This window comes from Hypomesus transpacificus, chromosome 6 (genome assembly GCF_021917145.1).
Source record: "Hypomesus transpacificus isolate Combined female chromosome 6, fHypTra1, whole genome shotgun sequence".
Taxonomy (NCBI): Eukaryota; Metazoa; Chordata; class Actinopteri; order Osmeriformes; family Osmeridae; genus Hypomesus; species Hypomesus transpacificus.
This window is the reverse complement of record NC_061065.1, coordinates 5,436,418-5,457,801: the sequence shown is the minus strand read 5'-3', so window position 1 is coordinate 5,457,801 and position 21,384 is coordinate 5,436,418. Positions and strand designations below refer to the sequence as shown.

General features: G+C 41.1%; 2 protein-coding genes across 5 annotated transcripts; one reads left to right on the top strand and one right to left on the bottom strand.

The window, feature by feature from the left end:
- Nucleotides 1–266: 266 nt before the first annotated feature.
- LOC124469199 (cholesterol 24-hydroxylase-like) lies at nt 267–8,920 on the bottom strand. 2 transcript variants are annotated; one of them, XR_006956266.1, is made up of 15 exons: nt 8,659–8,920; nt 6,772–6,849; nt 6,567–6,648; nt 6,385–6,458; nt 5,999–6,085; nt 5,771–5,909; nt 5,404–5,517; nt 4,651–4,813; nt 4,473–4,538; nt 4,292–4,364; nt 4,063–4,147; nt 3,530–3,640; nt 2,496–2,629; nt 2,328–2,394; nt 267–2,119 (listed from the first exon to the last, which is right to left on the bottom strand). XR_006956266.1 is itself a non-coding variant. In XM_047022335.1 (15 exons), exons 1-15 carry the CDS (start codon nt 8,805–8,807, stop codon nt 1,967–1,969), a joined length of 1,530 nt encoding a protein of 509 aa, XP_046878291.1. In that variant the 5' UTR covers nt 8,808–8,919; the 3' UTR covers nt 267–1,966. The 2 variants fall into 2 exon arrangements, 1 of the variants encoding a protein (XP_046878291.1); XM_047022335.1 differs by having other exon boundaries at nt 2,496–2,584; nt 8,659–8,919.
- Nucleotides 8,921–11,817: 2,897 nt separating this feature from the next.
- LOC124469200 (cholesterol 24-hydroxylase-like) lies at nt 11,818–19,008 on the top strand. Of its 3 annotated transcripts, XM_047022337.1 has the most exons (15): nt 11,818–13,081; nt 13,512–13,589; nt 13,720–13,801; nt 14,149–14,222; nt 14,523–14,609; nt 14,711–14,849; nt 15,103–15,216; nt 16,251–16,413; nt 16,526–16,591; nt 16,698–16,770; nt 16,915–16,999; nt 17,219–17,329; nt 17,888–17,976; nt 18,078–18,144; nt 18,265–19,008. In XM_047022337.1, exons 1-15 carry the CDS (start codon nt 12,933–12,935, stop codon nt 18,415–18,417), a joined length of 1,530 nt encoding a protein of 509 aa, XP_046878293.1. In that variant the 5' UTR covers nt 11,818–12,932; the 3' UTR covers nt 18,418–19,008. The 3 variants fall into 3 exon arrangements, with proteins under 3 accessions (XP_046878293.1, XP_046878294.1, XP_046878295.1); XM_047022338.1 differs by lacking the exon at nt 13,512–13,589 and having other exon boundaries at nt 11,819–13,081; XM_047022339.1 differs by having other exon boundaries at nt 12,996–13,589.
- Nucleotides 19,009–21,384: the final 2,376 nt, after the last annotated feature.

Genomic DNA, 21,384 nt, shown 5'->3' with positions numbered 1-21,384 from the left:
AACAAGCCTTTTTTTAAATCAAAACAGTGAGAAAGGTACATTACAAACACAAATGGTACAGTAAAAGAAATGTAGGACAGCCAACATAAAGGGAGGAATGATGTGGTCCAGGTTCTTGGGAATACACCGACCCGACCTATAATTATAGACCTCATATACAGTAGTCACAGCGATCCTGCTCTTTAAAGATGGCGTCCCCATTTTTATTGTGTTTTTTTTTTTTATTGCTCGAAAAAGCACAAAGTATACAGATAATCACACTGAGGTTCAAAGAACAGTGGCGCAGTGAGGCAAGTGAGAGCGCGAAACGGACCACGCCATCTTTCCAGTTCCGGCTCGTCCGGTCTTACGCAGAACAATGGCTTGCCTTGCTCCTTTATTTTTTATTAACAAAACGATTATTACATATCTTTAAATAAACATATTACAAGGCTATAACAACAATCATACATACAGTGGTTCCCAACCCTGGTCCTCCTGACCCCCTGTCCTGCATGTTTTAGATGTTTCCCTGCTCCAACACACCTGATTCAAATGAATGGTCATAAGCAGGCTTCTGCAGAGCTGGATAACGACCCATTCATTTGAATCAGGTGTGGGAACCAGTGTTGAATGTCTAAACAACGTACACACTTTCGAAGATACTGCATCAAAAACTCTAGCATAGTTCCCTGGTGTTACAAGAATCTTATAATGTGCCAGAAACTCTTCACAAGTGTAAAGTACACCATCATCATTAAATGACTTATCTACCAATACGATGCCATTATCAAACCAATGTTTCCAAAAAAAAGATTTGCATTCATATATGATGTCCTTATTGTTCCATATATAATACTTATGAGGTGAAAGGTTATGTGTGTAAATCATAGACCACGACAAACAGGCTTAGCAATGACATTCAGACAGTTTAACCGGTATTTTTCTAATACTATAATTACAACTGAGAAAAAATGGTATACTACCAAGGTTTGAACAAATATGGGAGGGGATAAGGTTCCGAATGGAAATTGGATTTCTGATAATCTTACAAAGCCAATTAGTTATTAGTTATTTAATGTTTCAAAATCCAAAACATTTAGTCCACCATTTTCATAAGAATTTGTGATAAGTGATTTCTTAATGTAATGTACTTTTAATGTACTGTACTGTTTTTCCATATAAAGTCAAACAGTATTTTATCATTCTCTTTACATAAGGTTTTATTTAGATGCAAAGCCCTAACTAAATAAGTCAGTCGAGATATACTCTGGCCTTTGTAATTACAACTCTGCCTCTACTGTAAGCCACTGATTAAATTTCTTTTTAGTTTTTTCAACAATAGGATTGAAGTTAAGTAAACATCTTTTATGTTGATCCCTAGTAATCATTCCCAAATATTGAACCAAATTTTTAAGAGGAATACCATACTAAGACATTTCAGAACAATCTTTGAAGGCCATAAGCTCACATTTAGCAAATTCAGGTATTCACCAGATGCCCTTGAAAATATACTGATTAATTCAATGGCCACAGAAATTTGGTTTGGGTTCTGAATGAATAGTGCTAAAAAAGCGTTCTGCTATAATGGACTACAGGACAGAAAATACGGATATGACGCAGCACAAACGTGGGGCGTGCGTATGACATTAAACATTTCAATTGATTATTATTGGTTTAGACGTTTCCTCTAATTTAGACCCGCGTATTACGAAAATTAAGCGCTGTTCTTGATGAGCCATGAATCGAAGCAGTTATCTGACAAGATATTGCTGACCCAAGGTTGTTTTACTTGGGGCTTTAGATGTCAATATAACAAAGGATGGGCTTCTGTGAAGCCCTCTTTGACTTCAAAGTGCTACACAAATAAACATGTGTTTGATTTGATTTTAACGTTGGAATTTTCAACGTATGCATCCAGCACAGATCCAGTACAATTAAAGTTTATGAAAGGTGTTATTCAGAAAGACTTTGCATAAGGTAGACTTCAGGAGGAGTTTGTTTGTCTGTGTTTGATGGTGCAAATCACTCCACTCTTAGGCCTCAGTGTGCCTGTGTCGGCGATGTCGAAGGACTGGCCGGGCAGCAGGCTGAAGTCAAACCTCTGGAGCAGTTTGGCCATCACAACCTTGGCTTCCATCTACACACACAAACACACATTCACTTTAAGATATCAAGACACCTTATCAGTGTGTGTTTGAGTGTGTGTGTGTGTGAGAGAGAGAGAGAGAGAGAGAGAGAGAGAGAGAGAGAGAGAGAGAGAGAGAGAGAGAGAGAGAGAGAGAGAGAGAGAGAGAGAGAGAGAGAGAGAGAGAGAGAGAGAGAGAGCAGTGTGTGTGTGTCCACACCTGTGCAAAGTTTTGTCCCAGGCAAGATCGTGGTCCTAGGGCAAAAGGGTAGTAGCAGTAGTAGGGCCTGGGAGAAAAATTAAACATCAAAACATTGTTACTTTCTTGTTAGCAGCATTGTAGTCACCTCACATGCTGGATATAGAATGTTCCAGATGGGCCACCTACTTGGCAGCATCAGGGTGAAACCTATCTGGGTCAAAAGTCAGCGGGTCCTTAAAGAATTTATCCAGTCTTCCAGTGACATAGGAACTGAACTGCAACAAGACATGTTCATATCAGCCACAAGGGGATCCGATTGGCTGAAATTCAAGTCAAAGCTGTATGTTTATTTAACATATGTAATAAGTACAGGTAAATTGGAATTATTTGATCCTTACTAGCAGACTTTCTAGACTAAACTAGAATCTAGAATCTAAACCTATAATAAATAACTAATTGTTAATCTTGTACACACTATACACAGTAGTGTACCGTATTTTTCGGAAATAAAGACGCAGCTTGTACCCCGATTTGACAGTTTTCTTGTGGTTGTACGGCTCTTATTTCGAAGTGGCTCATAGCCTGGTTTTAGAACAAAAAAGTGTCTTAGTCCCAAGATCTCTACAGAGCGTGCAGCTAATTTAATGCTCAACACTTGAACGGGGGCTTATTACTTAGTAGAGGAATTATTTCTACTGTGTCGTCTCAGTTACATTATCAGGGCTTGGAAATACAGTGATTTGCTAAAGTAGGGAGTTGCCGTAGGCTTGATGCTGACGTAAGCACTACGTGAAGTCAGTGAAGGCTGTTCCAATGGCGATGTCAAGAAGGGCAGTGGGAAAATACAAGTTGTGAAAAGAGACCGCGTCTGTGTCTTATTGTCCACACGATCATATACAATTATATCTAAAACAAACCTACAAAGAGCTTGGTTACACTACCAAAGTTGATTTAGCCAATGTCGTTATCCAAACTGTCCAATGGGAAAGTGGTTTGGGTAAACAAACAGTCGTGAGCATTGTTCGGCTCAATGCTAGTCGGCGCTACGGTATAGTTGTTCCCGTTTAAAGTGCAGACTTTATTCCAGTGCGGCCTGTACTCCAATTTACAAACACAAAGCTCCCATTCTGGTGGGGTGCGGCTTATTGAAAATGCGTCTTATCTTCCGAAAAATACTGTAGATGTGGCTGCAGTGTTGTGTAGATGTGGATGTAGCTTACAAAGCAGGAGACTCCTCCTGGTATCCGAACACCGCTGATGACCGTGTCGTCCGCCAGCCAGCGAGACGTACCTGGAGCCGTGGGGTACAACCTCAGGGTCTCCTTCAACACCTGAGAGATCACCACACAAAAAAAACAGATAGAAAGTTTAGAAACTGACCGTCTATTACTTAAATTACTATGAAATTACACACACATACAGTGATTAAGAACATCATATTTAGCGGCTGCATCCTCAGTTATTAAAAAATATGTCACACCTACATTTCAAAACAAGCTTTTGCCCCCTTACAAAACCATCAACTAAGAATTGACAGACCAAATACTTAAATTACAACCATCTTGCTCATATCAGAAAAGATCAAGATAGCTTCTGATCATCTCTGGAGTTAACTCACAATGACCAGCTGAGGTCAGTAGAGTCACTAAAAAAATGATTTTTTAACTGATTTTAACAGATTGAACCTGAATTTAACTATTTTCGCAACAGAAACTTTGTCCCCTTTTTCTTTCCAGGCGTTTGATAATCGTACCTGTGAAAGGTAACCCATTTTCCCCAGATCATCGTAGCTGATCTCCTGCTTCATCCCAACAACCTCATCCACCTCTCTCGTCACCCTGGAAACATAAACATGTATCATGACTAAGATGAATACAATTAGGATACATAGAAATGTACTGATGTTTGTAGATTTAGGGGATGTACACATGTAGCCCATATGCAGTGTCACATGTTCAGTCTATCTGAACTGTTTTGCTCACTTTGCTAATATATCTGGTAGTCGTGCCAGTTCCATAATGGCAAAAGCAAGTTGATTTGCTGTTGTTTCTTGTCCTATAAAGAGGAAAAGGACATACATGCAGCACCAGTACAACTAATAATAATTCAGAAACTAAAACATCAGTCTATTAGTGTAGAAGGGTTTCCTATAAAGTCTCCCACCTGCGATGAAAAACGTCACAAAGTTGTCCAACATCTGTTCCTCATCCTCTTTATCCATGAGTTCCTCTAAAGTGATAAATATATCACAATAAATCCATTGCACATAATAAACACACATTTTCAAATCTTTTTTGGACAAAATGGTATTGTTAGTTTCATGTTAACTTGTTTGTAGAACCTTTGTTGGCTGTTTTGATGATCTGAGTAAGGATGTCTTTAGGAACATCTTCTCCTCTCTGGATCGCCTCCTTCCTCTCGTTAATCCACTCAGCACCTGTGTTCCTCAGCAGCAGAGAAGCCTCCTTCACTTCACGGACGAACTTCTGGTTCTTCGGCATGTACTGGAAAAGTGTTGGAAGTGTAACCGAGTTGAATTAGTCAAACTCAGTCCAAAACTGACAAGCAGCGTGACCAGTAGTGCACCTGTTACATAGGCACTTGTTAGTGTTCAGCATGATGATCTGCATAAAAGCTTCAGATGAGAAGAAAAAAAAATTGGGGGGAATTATGTTTAGTAAGGTTGAACAAATATTTTTTTTCCATTTTGTTTTTGAAAGGTTGAAAAAATAGGTACGTTGTGCATGAGACCAAGGGAGTTAGCGATGTCGACATGACTGAGAGTAGAGACATTCCTTATCACCCATGGTCATATATGTGGGAGATGTTTTGTCTGCATCAAAAAGGATTTCTGGCGAATGCGTTGCATGGTTATAGTGTGTTTTTGTATACATTTTTTAATATGATGTGAGGTTCAACAGTAGTAGTAATGGCTACTTTTTACTTAAGTGTGTTACATGTCAGTCTTTGATTATAAACATGAGTATCTGTACTTTTACTCGAGTGAAGGATGTGTACTTTTGGCAACTCTGCCTGTTAGAAGTTAACATGATAATCTGAATCATGGCTGGCTCTCAGGGTTAGTTAGTTTTACCTGGAAGGTGTGATCCCTCAAATAATACACCATCCCTTTCAGACACAACAGTATGGCGTGAGGGAAAGGGGAGTCCTTCTGCTTCAGCAAGTCCAGATCCACTCCAAATGCCACCTGCAATTGACAACATAAATGATGGGGTTAATTGTGATTGGTCGAAGGCGCTAGGCTGAAAGCCCTTGACTAGCTAACAGTAGTACCGTACAAATCTTGAATTAATTTGTTTTGATGTTTGTTCCATTATGATTCTTATGTGACAAGAATGTTGAGCCCAGCTCAGTTCCAGGTTGATTCTAAGATTAATAAAAGAAGGACACATCAGTGGATTACTATTATCTGATAGTGACCTGGCCTAACACAACCTGACCTTAGCGATGACATCCAAAGTGACACAGTTGACCAGTTGGTGCATGTTGGCATCTGTCTTGCTGTCTGCCAGCTCTCCAAGTGTGTCCATCAGTCGCTCTGCCCTCTCGTTGAACTGACCCATGAGGCCCCTCAGGTACCTGACAGAGACAAGGAGCCAAGACGTCGCTTGAACTGTACACATGAGGACCTCAATTTTTTTTCTGTGTCAGCTGGAGGTGAAGCTTACAAGCTGCTGAAAGCAGGGTCCATGATACGACGTTGCTTGTACCACTGTTCATGACTCTGGGCCGTGACTAGGCCGTTTCCTAGGAACCTGGATGGGAGAGAGGGAGAGGAAACAAAAGATGACAAAGAATTCGATTTTTTGTCCACAGGTAAGTCAGATGTGTAGGTGTGTTTTCAAATGTGGATGGGACAGATTTTTTCTATTTATAACTGAGGATGGGGTCATTAAATATAATATATATTATAGAAAAATATGTTTAAAGGAAATCAAAACAACCATGATAACCCCAACTACCACAGTGTTCATAATGTACAATTAATAACTGACTCAGTAGAAAGATGAAATATGACTGTCGAACAGTGCAGCTATATTTAGGAGCCTCTCACCTTTGTCCAAACAAGCTAAATAGACGTTTGTAGACCATATCATCTTTGGGGTACTTAGAAGACATCAGGATATCCTGTGAAGACAATATCAATTGTGTGAAAAATTGGTGGGCGAAATGGTTTTATCAGTTTTTTCATCCACGGTTCTTGCATGAGAACGTTTGCTCTGGCCTATATTTTACTTTTGTGGCTTCTGGGCAAGATACGCAAAGGAAAACAGCATGCAGGCCATTTATCCGGTACACAGGTCCATATTCTTCAGCCCTGTAGGAGACAGCATCGTCAGTTCGCTCAGGGCTAACTCACAGAGAACGAGAGAGTAGCGTATGACGTCATCTTAGAAGAAAGTTAAAGATGATCACAGCACCATGTGACCACACATCTCACCATTGGAGGAACAAATCGTGTACAACTCGATCCTCCCGCATCACCTTCAGGAAATGGGATGTGTGTCCAAATAGAAAACTGGAGGAAGGAATTCAAAGTTGTTGTGCTGAACCTGTGTGCGGCATTACAGCTCTACAAATAATAACATCCATGGTATCAACCCCTCCAGGAAATTTGCCTCCTGACATTTTCAAAGCAGTATGATAATTTCCACTGCCTATTAGGCCTACACACTGCATGGCAATTTCATTTTCCGACCACCTTTGAGCGATCATTACGTGTCAGTAACAACGTCACTGTCTAAAAACTCGTCATGGGATCATGTGACCAGATATCAGCGCTACCAGTAGGGAAAACCATAGACAAAGAGGCAGTTAGAACCGAAACTGTACTGTACTGTAGCTAGCGGTATGTGCCAGTGGAGCGAGTGGTACGTGTCAGTGGAGCTAGTGGTATGTGTCAGTGGAGCTAGCGGTACGTGCCAGTGGAGTGAGTTGGTACGTGTCAGTAGCTAGTGGTACATGCCAATGATGCCAGTTCCTCCGCTGGTACATGACAGCAGCTAGTGGTACATGACAGTAGCTAGTGGTACGTGCCAGTGCCTCTACTGGCGCATAGTGGTATGTGCCAGTGAAGCTAGTGGTACGTGTCAGTAGCAAGTGGTACATGCCAGTACATGCCAGTATCTGCGCTGCTACAGGACAGTAGCTAATGGTACATGCCAGTGCCTCCACTGGTAGATGACAGTTACTGTTTTGTTGATAGTGGTACGCCAGTGTCTCATGGCAGTTGCATTGGGTGTCTTGCAGCTTTTGTTTACTCTCGTGCCCTGCGGCCATTTTAGAATAGGAGAACAGGCTATAAACTTTTCATTGTGAAATTTAAGTTAAACTGTTTGTGCTAACAGACTCCAAACCATACTTATGATGTCTCACTACAAGTTCACCATACAAAGTAGTCGATTTAGACTTTATGTCTTGGTGTGACTGTAAAGTAAAGCAGACTTGTACACACGTATTGACTTAGTAAAAACGTATTTTACTCAGAGTAACTGAATGCACATGAGCCACCGTCGTAGACTCTCATAAGTCTCTAATGCAAATGCATTATTGTGTTATCAGCCCCTCATAGTGACGGGGTGTATATCATTAATTGTAATAATTAAAGTCAACATATAGGTTGCCTACATTTGCGTATGTTCTTCATACGAAAATAATGAAGAATTATGTTTTCTTTCTTTTTTTTAAAGAAAAAATGAAATATGAATGTGATTATAATAACAAAGGGTTTGAGTATTTTCATTTTCCGAGACACTGTTAAATTGCAGTTCCCTCTAAGTCAGCACAGCCAGGTTACATTAGCTTTAGCTTTCTCTGTAATCTAAAATAAGAGTCAATGCATACCATTAATATTTTCTATAAAAATAAATGTATTTGAAAACTGAAATAATACAATTCAAAATAAAAAAGTATGTGCCCCTCTGATTAAACACTGCCCCCTGCCCCCCCCCCCCCCCCCCCCCCCCCCCCCCCCCCCCCCCCCCCAGTAAAATTAGTCTAGAACCGCCACTGGATTGAGAATGATTGAGAATGTACTTGGTTGTGTCTTGCCAAAGGCAAGTAGGTTTACAAAATGTGGCTTAATTTCATGTCTTGACATAATGAGTTTGTGTGTGGAAAAGTCAAACTTTGAGGTTGAGTCAATATAAAAGAATTAGATTCAATAGCCTTGCAGTCATAACAAATGGCGTAATGCCAACAAAACTAATGCTGTTGGTCATAGTTTAATTGCAGGCAACTGTAGCAAACATAATAGTCTCAGATTCAGATAAAAACGTCTCAGATGAGATATTCTACTTAGTCATCGAGGCCAAAATTTAGGACTCACCTCGTTCGTGGCGGCCCAGGTATATGATCGTACTTCCAGTGTATGTACTTAATATACAAACAGTAACCGGTAAATGCGACACAGCATAAAACAAAGATTAATGCAAGAACGTAAAAGGATAAACCTGCAATAGCACTGAAGAATGCCATGTTCTCGATAGTGAAGTAGACTATATCGCTGTTCGTAGAAAATAATTATTGGATTGATGTGTTTCTGGTCAACTTGTCTGTAATCTTCTCCAGATCGCAATGTAACTTCCAGGATGTAGGCTAGGTCAGAGAAACAAACAAGAAGAAAGCATTTATCTGCGCATGCCACGGTTTGCTCGTTAAGTGGTTAGAGTACCTGTCATTGGGTAGGGATTGTTCTTCGGTAGGCTTAAGCATGGATTTATGTGTGTGTGTTATGCCCCTTCATAAATCTAAAGTAGCCTAAATTCGACGAACACATTAACCCTTATCAAGAAAGAAATTCCATACGGTACCGAAGAACGAACTTTGATCACTGACCAACAACATGGGTCTTGAGCAGAAAAATGCCTACTCTTCTTGTTGGTGTCGCTAATCTGCATGCTAGAAGTTGTAGCCTTTTGCGATTCGGAGAACTTTGCAGACAAGTTTACATGTGTTGAATAAGTTGAATACATTAATCCAATATTTTCAAAGTTCACGGCATTCTTTAGTTATCTTGCAAGTTTCTCTTTCTAAGTTCTTGCATAGCCTACATATTTATTTTTTGCAGTGTCGCAAAAACACTTTATTTTCTTGTTGTGTAATAAGAGTGCAGTTATCCATCCTAATCCTTGTTACATTTATATTAACCTCGTTAAGCGGATACTTTTTATCCCAGTGATGTAGGCTACCAATGGTGCATATAGAAAGTCCAGCAGAAGATCAGGGTTTAGAGGAGCATCGTTTGCAAGGTGGCTAACTAAGCTAGTAGAACTTCAAGAACATTGGATGAAAAAACTGATAAAATCACAGTCCCCCCCCCCCCCCCTCCCTATTTTTTCTTCTCATGTCAGCCCTATTGTATTGTAATTTAAACATACAATTTTTCTTCACAGGATATCCTGATGTCTTCTACATACCCCAAAGATAAAATGATCTACAAACAACATTTTTATTTGGACAAAGGTGCTTAAATAAAGCTGCACTGTTTGTCATGTCATATTTGACTTTTTCAATTCAGCCAGTTGTTATAAATTATGAACACTGGGTGGGGTTGTGATTGTACTCTTAATTTCCTTTAAAAAAAGTAATATAATATATATTATATGTAATAACTCAGTTATACATTTTAAAAATCTGTCCGACCACATTTTCAAAAAACACCTACACATCTGACTTACCTGTGGACAAAAAATCGAATTCTTTGTCATCTTTTGTTTCCTCTCCCTCTCTCCCATCCAGGTTCCTAGGAAACGGCCTAGTCACGGCCCAGAGTCATGAACAGTGGTACAAGCAACGCCGTATCATGGACCCTGCTTTCAGCTGCTTGTAAGCTTCACCTCCAGTCGACACAGAAAAAAACTACCAAAATGGAGGTCCTCATGTGAGCCTTGAAGCCTACGACGTCTTGGCTCCTTGTCTCTGTCAGGTACCTGAGGGGCCTCATGGGTCAGTTCAACGAGAGGGCAGAGCGACTGATGGACACACTTGGAGAGCTGGCAGACAGCAAGACAGATGCCAACATGCACCAACTGGTCAACTGTGTCACTCTGGATGTCATCGCTAAGGTTAAGTTGTGTTAGGCCAGGTCACTATCAGATAACAGCAATCAACTGATGTGTCCTTCCTTTATTGATCTTAGAATCAACCTAGAATTGAGCTGGGCTCAACATTCTTGTCACATAAGAATCATAATGGAACAAACATCGAAGGGAATTAATTCAAGATTTGCACGGTACTACTGTTAGCCAGTCAAGGGCTTCCAGCCCAGCGCATTCGACCAATCACAATTAACCCCAGCATTTATGTTGTCAATTGCAGGTGGCATTTGGAGTGGATCTGGACTTGCTGAAGCAGAAGGACTCCCCTTTCCCTCACGCCATACTGTTGTGTCTGAAAGGGATGGTGTATTATTTGAGGGATAACACCTTCCAGGTAAAACTAACTGACCCTGAGAGCCAGCCATCATGCTAACTACCAATGAGTGCATATGTAACAGGTGGCACTGCTCTCTCGACTGTAGTCTCGCTGCTTGTCAGTGTCACTTCCTCCTGCTCGTCAGTGTCACTTCCTCCTGCTCGTCAGTGTCACTTCCTCCTACTCGTCAGTGTCACTTCCTCCTGCTCGTCAGTGTCACTTTCTCCTGCTCGTCAGTGTCACTTCCTCCTGCTCGTCAGTGTCACTTCCTCCTGCTCGTCAGTGTCACTTCCTCCTGCTCGTCAGTGTCATTTCGTCCTGCTCGTCAGTGTCACTTCGTCCTGCTCGTCAGTGTCACTTCCTCCTGCTCGTCAGTGTCACTTCCTCCTGCTCGTCAGTGTCACTTCCTCCTGGTCTTCCCAGTACCGGGTTCAAACTCTGATCCTCTCACTTGCAAACACGACTATCAATTTTTTAAAGTTCTTCTTTTACCAGCTACTACACCAAAAGCTAGTTGGTCGAGTGTGTGTGTTGGTGTTATTTATAATGAGGACTGAATTTAACCAATTCACCTCGGTTACACTTCCAACACTTTTCCAGTACACGCTGAAAAACAGGAAGTTCGTCCATGAAGTGAAGGAGGCCACTCTGCTGCTGAGGAACACAGGTGCTGAGTGGATTTTCACAGGTACGATTATCAAACGCCAGGAAAGAAAAAGGGGACAAAGTTCCTGTTGCGCAAACAGTTCAATTCAGGTTCAATCTGTTCAAATCAGTTTGTTTTCTAGTGACTTTACTGACCTCTGCTGGTCATTGTGAGTTAACTCCAGAGATGCTCAAAAGCCATCTTGATAACTTCTGATGTCTGATGTCTGTCAATTCTTAGTTGGTGGTTTTGTATGGGGTGTGGGCTCGTTTTTAACTGTCGGTGTGACAGCTTTTTTAATAACGGAAAATACAGCTGCTAAATATAATGTTCTTAATAACTGTTTGTGTGTGTAATTTTAATCTGTTTTTTGTGTGTGTGTGGTGATCTCTCAGGTGTTGAAGGAGACCCTGAGGTTATACTCCACAGCTCCTTCCACGTCTCGCTGGCTGGCGGACGACACGGTCATCAGCGGTGTCCGGATACCAGGAGGAGTCACCTGCTTTGTAAGCTACATCTACACAACACTGCAGCCGTATCTACACAACACTGCAGCCACATATACACAACGCTGCAGCCATATCTACACAAAGCTGCAGCCACATCTACACAACACTGCAGCCGTATCTACACAACGCTGCAGCCACATCTACACAACGCTGCAGCCATATCTACACAACACTGCAGCCGTATCTACACAACGCTGCAGCCACATCTACACAACACTGCAGCCACATCTACACAACACTGCAGCCGTATCCACACAACACTGCCGCCATATCTACACAACGCTGGCTTGAATCATGTCCACTAAACAGACTGGCCTAGGTTATACTTAGTTGTTGTTATTAGTAGTCATTTATTGTTAGAGTTGTTAGAGTATGACTTATTTATCTAAGGCTGGTGTTGAACATGTCTTGTCTTGTTTTGTTGCAGTTCAATTCCTATGTCACCCGGATGTAGTCTAAATTGTATTGGAACAGTGCTGGATCGATGCAGTGGAAAATTACGTTCACATCAAATCAAATAGATGTTGATTTGTGTTGCCCTTTTAACTCGCAGAGGGCTACACTGATGCCCATAGATTGGCATCTTTAACCAATCTAAAGCCTTATGGAAAACAACCTTGAGTTTCTAAACTTTTCGAAATTTCAAAAAGATATGTTTCGAATCATGATAATCGTACCATAGTTCTTCTTTTTGAAGTCACATTGAACAGGACGTTATTGTATACAAAACGTTTAGGAAAAATAGATTTTTTATGGACTCTTAAGTTGATTGGATCAACAAATTATCCAAACAAATTAATTCCTTAAGGTCGTGGGCTCCCAAACAACTCCGACTACTGATTTAAATAGGCTACTCAGAGCACAAAGCATCAAACTGGGGCATGCGCAGAAACTTTCCTGTTGTTGGTTTCGCTCATCCTTGAAGTTGCATAGCGATCCAGAGAAATTTAAAAGTTGCCCAACACATAGTTGGCATAATCGAAAATGTCATTTTACGCGAAGAGCGATATATAGTACACAGCTATCGAGAACATGGCATTCTTCAGTTATTTTGCAAGTTTCTCATTTACCGTTCTTGTATACATTATTGTTTTATGTTTTGTCACATTTGTTGGTTATTGTTTGTATATTAAGTACATACACTGGAAATACGATCATATACCTGGGCCGCCACGAGCGAGGTGAGTTCTTAACGGGGTCCTCACTAATGAGCTATAATATTGATCTTATCTGAGACGTATTCATTTGTTCTGAGACGTATCTATTTGAATCTTGACTTTGTATTCCTTCTTTGAATACTTTGCTTAGATTATGTGCTTCAGTTCCCTGCAATCGAACTAAGACCAACATTGGTTTGTTGGCATTCCGTCAGCTGTTATGACTCAGCAAAGCTGTTGAGACCCAACCTCGAAGTTTGACTTGTCTACACAGAAACTCATATCAATTACATGAAATAAATCTCCATTAAAAAAATCCCCATTCAGGAGTTTTAGGTTGGACGTTTTTGACACTATCCCATTTTCCTGGAGGGGTTGATAATGTGGATTTTATTTGTAGAGGTTAATTGCCGCACACAGGTTCAACACAACCTAATTGAATTCCTTCCTCCAGTTTTCTATTGGGACACACATCCCATTTTCTCAGGGCGATGCGTGAAGATCGAGTTATACACGATGTGTTCCTCCAATGGTGAGATGCGCTATCTGCTGCTGTGTGCTGTGACCATCATCTTTAACTTTCTCCTAAGATTACCTCATACGTTCCTCTCTCGTTCTCTGTGAGTTAGCCCTCAGCGAACTGACGATGCTGTCTCCTACAGGGCTGAAGAATATGGACCTGTGTACCGGTTAAATGGCCTGCATGTTGTTTTCCTTCTTGTGTCTTGCCCAGAGGCCACAAAGGTAAAATATAAGCCTGCCCAAAACGTTTTATTTTCTTGTTGTGTAATAAGTAGAGCAAACGTTCAGCTGCTTTGACTGCAGTTATCCTTCTCCTTGTTACATTTTCCTAATTTAGCAGACACTTTTTTTTAAAAATCCCAGTTGATGTACAAATTGTGCATATAGAAAGTACAGCAGAAGATCAGGGTTCAGAAGAGCAAAGTTTGCAAGGTGGCTAACTAAGCTATCAGTAGAACTGCAAGAACAATGGATGAAAAAACTGATAAAACCAGTCCGCACACCAATTTTTTCTTATGTCAGCCCTATTCTACTGTAAAATAAACACACAATATGTATTGTCTTCACAGGATATCCTGATGTCTTCAAAATACCGCAAAGATGAAATAGTCTACAAACGTCTATTTAGCTTGTTTGGACAAAGGTGAGAGGCTCCTAAATATAGCTGCACTGTTCGACAGTCATATTTCATCTTTCTACTGAGTCAGTTATTAATTATACATTATGAACACTGTGGTGGTTGGGGTTGTCATGGTTGTTTTGATTTCCTTTAAACATATTTTTCTATAATATATATTATATTTAATGACCCCATCCTCAGTTATAAATAGAAAAAGGCTGTCCCATCCACATTTGAAAACATACCTACACCTCTGACTTACCCTGTGGACCAAAATTCAAATTTGTTGTCATCTTTTGTTTCCTCTACCTCTCTCCCATCCAGGTTCCTAGGTAACGGCCTAGTCACGGCCCAGAATCATGAACAGTGGTACAAGCAACGTCGTATCATGGACCCTGCTTTCAGCAGCTTGTAAGCTTCACCTCCAGCTGACACAGAAAAAAACTACAAAAATGGAGGTCCTCATGTGTACATTTCAAGCCTACGACGTCTTGGCTCCTTGTCTCTGTCAGGTACCTGAGGGGCCTCATGGGTCAGTTCAACGAGAGGGCAGAGCGACTGATGGACACACTTGGAGAGCTGGCAGACAGCAAGACAGATGCCAACATGCACCAACTGGTCAACTGTGTAACTTTGGATGTCATTGCTAAGGTTAAGTTGTGTTAGGCCAGGTCACTATCAGATAATAGTAATCCACTGATGTGTCCTTCTTTTATTAATCTTAGAATCAACCTAGAACTGAGCTGGGCTCAACATTCTTGTCACATAAGAATCATAATGGAACAAACATCAAAACAAATTCATTCAAGATTTGTACAGTACTACTGTTAGCCAGTCAAGGGCTTCCAGCCCAGCGCATTCGACCAATCACAATTAACCCCAGCATTTATGTTGTCAATTGCAGGTGGCATTTGGAGTGGATCTGGACTTGCTGAAGCAGAAGGACTCCCCTTTCCCTCACGCCATACTGTTGTGTCTGAAAGGGATGGTGTATAGTTCGATGGATCTTACCTTCCAGGTAAAACCAGCCAGCCAAAATACAGATTAGCATGCAAACTGCTAACGAGTGCCTATGTGACAGGCAGAGTTGGCAAAAATTCACATATCCTTCACTCAAGTAAAAGCGCAGATACTCAAGTTTAAAAAGACTGGTAAAAGATGAAGTGCTGACTAAACTTTTCACTCAAGTTAAAGTCAAGAAGTCTGGACTCTATTTGTCAGTCATGTTGAGATTGCTAACTCCCTTTGTCTCGAGCATAACGTACCTTTTTTCACAAATATGTTTTTGCCACACTTAGTTAAAGGAGAGGAGGAGAACAGAAAAGCCTAAAACAGTGTAGAGTAAAGCAGAGTAAAGGACAGTAGAGTTTAGTAGAGTCCTCTTCAAGTACTCAGAGGCTTACTCATTTGGGGATTTTTTTTCCAAAACCTTTTTCGAAAAAATTCAACGTTTCGAAAAAATCAATAATTAACTTTTTTGGGATGTGTAGCAACCGATAATGTAATAACGGCCAATAATGTAATAACTGAGGTATCACTTAATTTTATCTTCAATTTCTGGAAAGAAAGTTTACATTTACAGTTTTTTTTCCAATGCAGGGCCAATAACGTAATAACCAGCCAATAAAGTAATAAGTTATTACATTATTGACAAAAAGTTATTACGTTATTGGCTCCAGAACTTTATTACATTATTGGCAATTTATTACGTTATTGGTTGTATTACATTTAAATTATTACGTTATTGGCCGTTATTACATTATTGGCCGTTATTACATTATCGGTTGCTACAGGGTGTAATCTTTTTAACCTTTTCATCTTTTTTCAAAATATTTTTTCAACCTTTTCTTTTTCTAAACTTTTTTACACGACACAAAAACTTTTCTAGTTTTTTTCAAAGGTTTTTCAAAGTTTTTTTTTCAACCTTTACAAACATAGTTTTAACCAGCTACGCTACTGTAAAGCTACCTCTTTGATGGCTCGGGTGTTTGTCATTTCGACTGAGGTGAGTTTAGCCAATTCACCTCGGTTACGCCTACAACGCTTTTCCAGTACATGCCGAAGAACCGGAAGTTCGTCCGTGAAGTGAATGAGGCTGCTCTGCTGCTGAGGAACACAGGTGCTGAGTGGATTAACGAGAGGAAGGAGGCGATCCAGAGAGGAGAAGATGTTCCTAAAGACATACTCACTCAGATCATCAAAACAGCCAACAACGGTTCTACAAACAAGTTAACATGAAACTACCAATACCATTTTGTCCCAAAACGATTTGAAAATGTGTGTTCATTATGTGCAATGGATTTATTGTGATATATTTATCACTTTAGAGGAACTCATGGATAAAGAGGATGAGGAGCTGATGTTGGACAACTTTGTGACGTTTTTCATCGCAGGTGGGAGACTATAGAAAACCCTTCTACACTAATAGACTGATGTTTTAGTTTCTGAATTATTATTAGTTGTACTGGTGCTGCATGTATGTCCTTTTCCTCTTTATAGGACAAGAAACAACAGCAAATCAACTTGCTTTTGCCATTATGGAACTGGCACGACTACCAGATATATTAGCAAAGTGAGCAAAACAGTTCAGATAGACTGAACATGTGACACTGCATATGGGCTACATGTGTACATCCCCTAAATCTACAAACATCAGTACATTTCTATGTATCCTAATTGTATTCATCTTAGTCATGATACATGTTTATGTTTCCAGGGTGACGAGAGAGGTGGATGAGGTTGTTGGGATGAAGCAGGAGATCAGCTACGATGATCTGGGGAAAATGGGTTACCTTTCACAGGTACGATTATCAAACGCCTGGAAAGAAAAAGGGGACAAAGTTCCTGAAAGTAAAGTTGAGGCTCAAACAGATTTGCCGTTTTCCAAAAGACTTGTCCCTCATAATGAAACCTACACCCCTGCCTCCCTATAGGGTGAGAGAGAAATAGATCAATTGTTTAATTAAATTTATAGTTGGTCAGTTTCTGAACAGATTTGTATGTGTTCTTTGATCTCTCAGGTGTTGAAGGAGACCCTGAGGTTGTACTCCACAGCTCCTTCCACGTCTCGCTGGCTGGCGGATGACACGGTCATCAGCGGTGTCCGGATACCAGGAGGAGTTACCTGCTTTGTAAGCTACATCCAGGTCTACACAACACTGCAGCCGTATCTACACAACACTGCAGCCATATCTACACAACGCTGCAGCCACATATACACAACGCTGCGGCCACATCTACACAACACTGCAGCCGTATCTACACAACACTGCAGCCACATCTACACAACACTGCCGCCATATCTACACAACACTGCAGCCACATCTACACAACACTGCAGCCGTATCTACACAACACTGAGGCCACATCTACACAACACTGCAGCCATATCTACACAACACTGCAGCCACATCTACACAACACTGCCGCCATATCTACACAACACTGCAGCCACATCTACACAACACTGCAGCCGTATCTACACAACGCCGCAGCCATATCTACACAACGCTACAACCACATCTGCACAACACTGCAGCCATATCTACACAACGCTGGCTTGAATCATGTCCACTAAACAGACAGGCCTATACTTAGTTTTTGTTTTTAGTAGTCATTTATTGTTCGAGTTGTTAGAGTATGACTTATTTATCTAAGGCTGGTGTTGAACATGTCTTGTCTTGTTTCAGTTCAATTCCTATGTCACTGGAAGACTGGATAAATTCTTTAAGGACCCGCTGACTTTTGACCCAGATAGGTTTCACCCTGATGCTGCCAAGTAGGTGGCCCATCTGGAACATTCTATATCCAGCATGTGAGGTGACTACGATGCTGCTAACAAGAAAGTAACAATGTTTGGATGTTGAATTTTTCTCCCAGGCCCTACTACTGCTACTATCCTTTTGCCCTAGGACCACGATCTTGCCTGGGACAAAACTTTGCACAGGTGTGGACCCACACACACTGCTATCTCTCTTTCTTTCTCACACACACACACACACACACTCAAACACACACTGATAAGGTGTCTTGATATCTTAAAGTGAATGTGTGTTTGTGTGTGTAGATGGAAGCCAAGGTTGTGATGGCCAAACTGCTCCAGAGGTTTGACTTCAGCCTGCTGCCCGGCCAGTCCTTCGACATCGCCGACACAGGCACACTGAGGCCTAAGAGTGGAGTGATTTGCACCATCAAACACAGACAAACAAACTCCTCCTGAAGTCTACCTTACGCAAAGTCCTCCTGAATAACACCTTTCATAAACTTTAATTGTACTGGATCTGTGCTGGATGCAGACGTTGAAGATTACAACGTTAAAATCAAATCAAACACATGTTTATTTGTGTAGCACTTTGAAGTCAAAGAGGGCTTCACAGATGCCCATTCTTAGTTATATTGACATCTAAAGCCCCAAGTAAAACAACCTTGGGTCAGCAATATCTTGTCAGATAACTGCTTCGATTCATGGCTCATCAAGAACAGCGCTTAATTTTCGTTATACGCGGGTCTAAATTAGAGGAAACGTCTAAACCAATGATAATCAATTGAAATGTTCAATGTCATACGCACCAGAGCCATAGAAAATATGTTTTCATTTTTTCTATGGCTCTGATACGCACACCCCACGTTTGTGCTGCGTCATATCCGTATTTTCTGTCGGGTCCAAGGTTTTTGTCCCATGAACCCGTACATCATTCCTCACTAGGTTGGCTGTCCTAAATTTCTATTAATGTACTGCTAGGCCATTTATGTTTGCAGTGTACCTTTCTCACAGTTAAATAAAATAAAAAGTAGAAGAGTGAAAAAATCACCTTTCTGTCTAATTCATATATTGACATTCAAATATTTCTAGTATATTTGTTCTATTTGATTTTGAGCATCACCGGATCTCTTTTGGATCATCCTCTCGGGAATGCAGTCTACGGGCAGAGCAGTCATTCCTTTCCCAGTACACGTTGCTATGTGATACCGGAGCCCTCCCACCGCCGCCGCCATAGGAGCCCTTTCCTGTGGAATTCCTTGTTCCAAACAACGGAGAACGCTGATTGACTTGCACAAACATTGATCTCTTCTTCAGGATAAACCACAAAGTAAGAACTATTTTTACAATGTGCTATCAGAATGTTTACAATGCTCTAAAGTTACCCCCATACATTGATAAAATAAATAGACTATCTAGAAAGTGTGTTATCTTGTAGTCTGTTTGTAATGTTAGCATGTGCAGCCAGTGGACAACATTCGGTGGTCAAACAGAACATGTGTAGCCACAGTGTTAGTTTAACTAAAAATCTGCCCTCAACGGGCTCCTATGATCTAGATGGAAACATGTGGGTCTGTTTCAAAAGGCTGCAAAGACAATCAAGCTAGTATGAGACAATAGTTTCACAAACGGAAAAGCGCCGTAGTTAGCTTGTTTAGCTAGCCCACAAAGTAAACCGACTTCAGAAGGTTGCTCGTCATGATGTCCATGGTCATGGATGGTCGTTCACCGTGCCTCAGTCTGGGACTGGCTTGCTTCGTGTGCCCGGTGTGTTTGGAAATGGTCCAGATGTTCTTTGCAACAGCTGACCACAGCAAACGCATTGCAGTGTCATACTAGTTTTTGTCAGGTACTGTACGAGTAATATCTTCACCCCCATAAACGTTGTTCATATATCTGTTTTATGGGTCCTGGTCAGATGGCTGAGCGGTTAGGGAATCGGGCTGTTAATCAGAAGGTTGCCGGTTGATTCCCCGCCGTGCCAAATGACGTTGTGTCCTTGGGCAAGGCACTTCACCCTACTTGCCTCGTAAATGTAAATGTGTAGATATCACCAGCGGTTCATAATAGATCAGGCTGGTGATTGATACGTCAGTGGGAACTATTAGGTGATAGTAATGTTGACATAAAATTATGCTCAAGTTGCTGGCGTACTGTCAGAAAACAAGTAATTTCAAGTTGCATCTGGCGTAACGTAAGTGTCCTTTCAAGATCCTAGGCTGATGGAAGCTGTTATTCTTGTCCGCCCATCCAGTTCCTCATTAAGTCAATGGTATGTTTGTGTGTGTGTGATTAGCAAGAGGTGTTCATTTAACCAGATGTTCTTTGATGAGTGGGACAGGAAAAGATGAGCCGTTGGGATGGTTGAACAAGCCAGAGCCTCATCCAGTGGCAGCATGACAAACAGGACTGATCAATAGTGAGGGCTTTGGCCTCTGGGGTTAGTGGGCTCTGGTATTTCTGCTGGTGCTTAGCTTCCAGTGTAAACACAGCTTGTCATTGTTAATTGCAGGTCACTGCTATTAGAGTGCCTGAACTGGTCTTGTTGTTGAAAGTGTTCCTTTCTGGTATTAACCTAACTCTCTAATCCACATCTTACTTACTTAGCATCATGTAACCGCAACAAACAGTGAGCTAGCTAAGTGTTTTAATTAGTGGGTGGAAGAAGTATCTGCAGGTAGAAACCCCCTACTATCAGCTCAGTGGTTAGAGTATCCGACTGCAGATCAAGAAGTTGCAGGTTGAAATCCCCCCTCCCCTCCCCCCTGTATATTGCTTTGAATAAAAGCGCCTGCCAAATAAACGCTGTACGTTTCTGTTTCCGATCACGCTTGATAAACTAGGCTCCCCTAGAGAGCTATGACACATGTCTGAACACTGGGGAGATTGGGAACAAGGATCGTTGGATCAAGTCTAACGATCCAGGGTTCAGGGCCTGGGTTTCCCTTTTGAACTGGTTTCATTTGGTTTCAAACAATTGAGAGTCCAGATGATCCTCTCCTATTTATATCATCTGGACTTGCTCTATCCACCAATTTATGGTCAATAAACCATATCTTCACAGGCTTAGAAACACTGTCTTCTAGAATATTCTGTGATCAGAACTACTCTCTTTCAAGCTCATGTTTTTTTATCAGATATTCTGGAAGCCAACGGAATGAGATCGTTTAGGCTTAAAACATCACAGATTAGGCTACATTCTGCCATGGTCCGAGAATTCACTGTAAGTAGCCTACCTATTAAGTATGTTACTCCACCTATCCCTCCTATTCTCTTCCTCCTCCTCCTCTGTCTTGCATGTAGAACATCCAGGATAGTCCTGATCTTTTAGAACTCACACAGTTGATGGGGCTGTTGTGTTTTTTACATGGATGCTCCATGTGGATTACATACACCATAGCCTACTTCTTACAGTTGATAGAGTTA

Bases quoted from the DNA above. Each gene is read 5' to 3' on its own strand.
- LOC124469200 (XM_047022337.1), top strand. From the start codon at position 12,933: ATGGCATTCTTCAGTTATTTTGCAAGTTTCTCATTTACCGTTCTTGTA. The intron at 16,414-16,525 runs GTTCTACAAACA...TTATCACTTTAG, and splicing joins CATCAAAACAGCCAACAACG to AGGAACTCATGGATAAAGAG. The intron at 18,145-18,264 runs GTGTGGACCCAC...TTGTGTGTGTAG, and splicing joins TGGGACAAAACTTTGCACAG to ATGGAAGCCAAGGTTGTGAT.
- LOC124469199 (XM_047022335.1), bottom strand. From the start codon at position 8,807: ATGGCATTCTTCAGTGCTATTGCAGGTTTATCCTTTTACGTTCTTGCA. The intron at 6,850-8,658 runs GTGAGTCCTAAA...TCCTTCCTCCAG, and splicing joins CCTGGGCCGCCACGAACGAG to TTTTCTATTTGGACACACAT. The intron at 5,518-5,770 runs GTCAGGTTGTGT...TGTCAATTGCAG, and splicing joins CTTTGGATGTCATCGCTAAG to GTGGCATTTGGAGTGGATCT.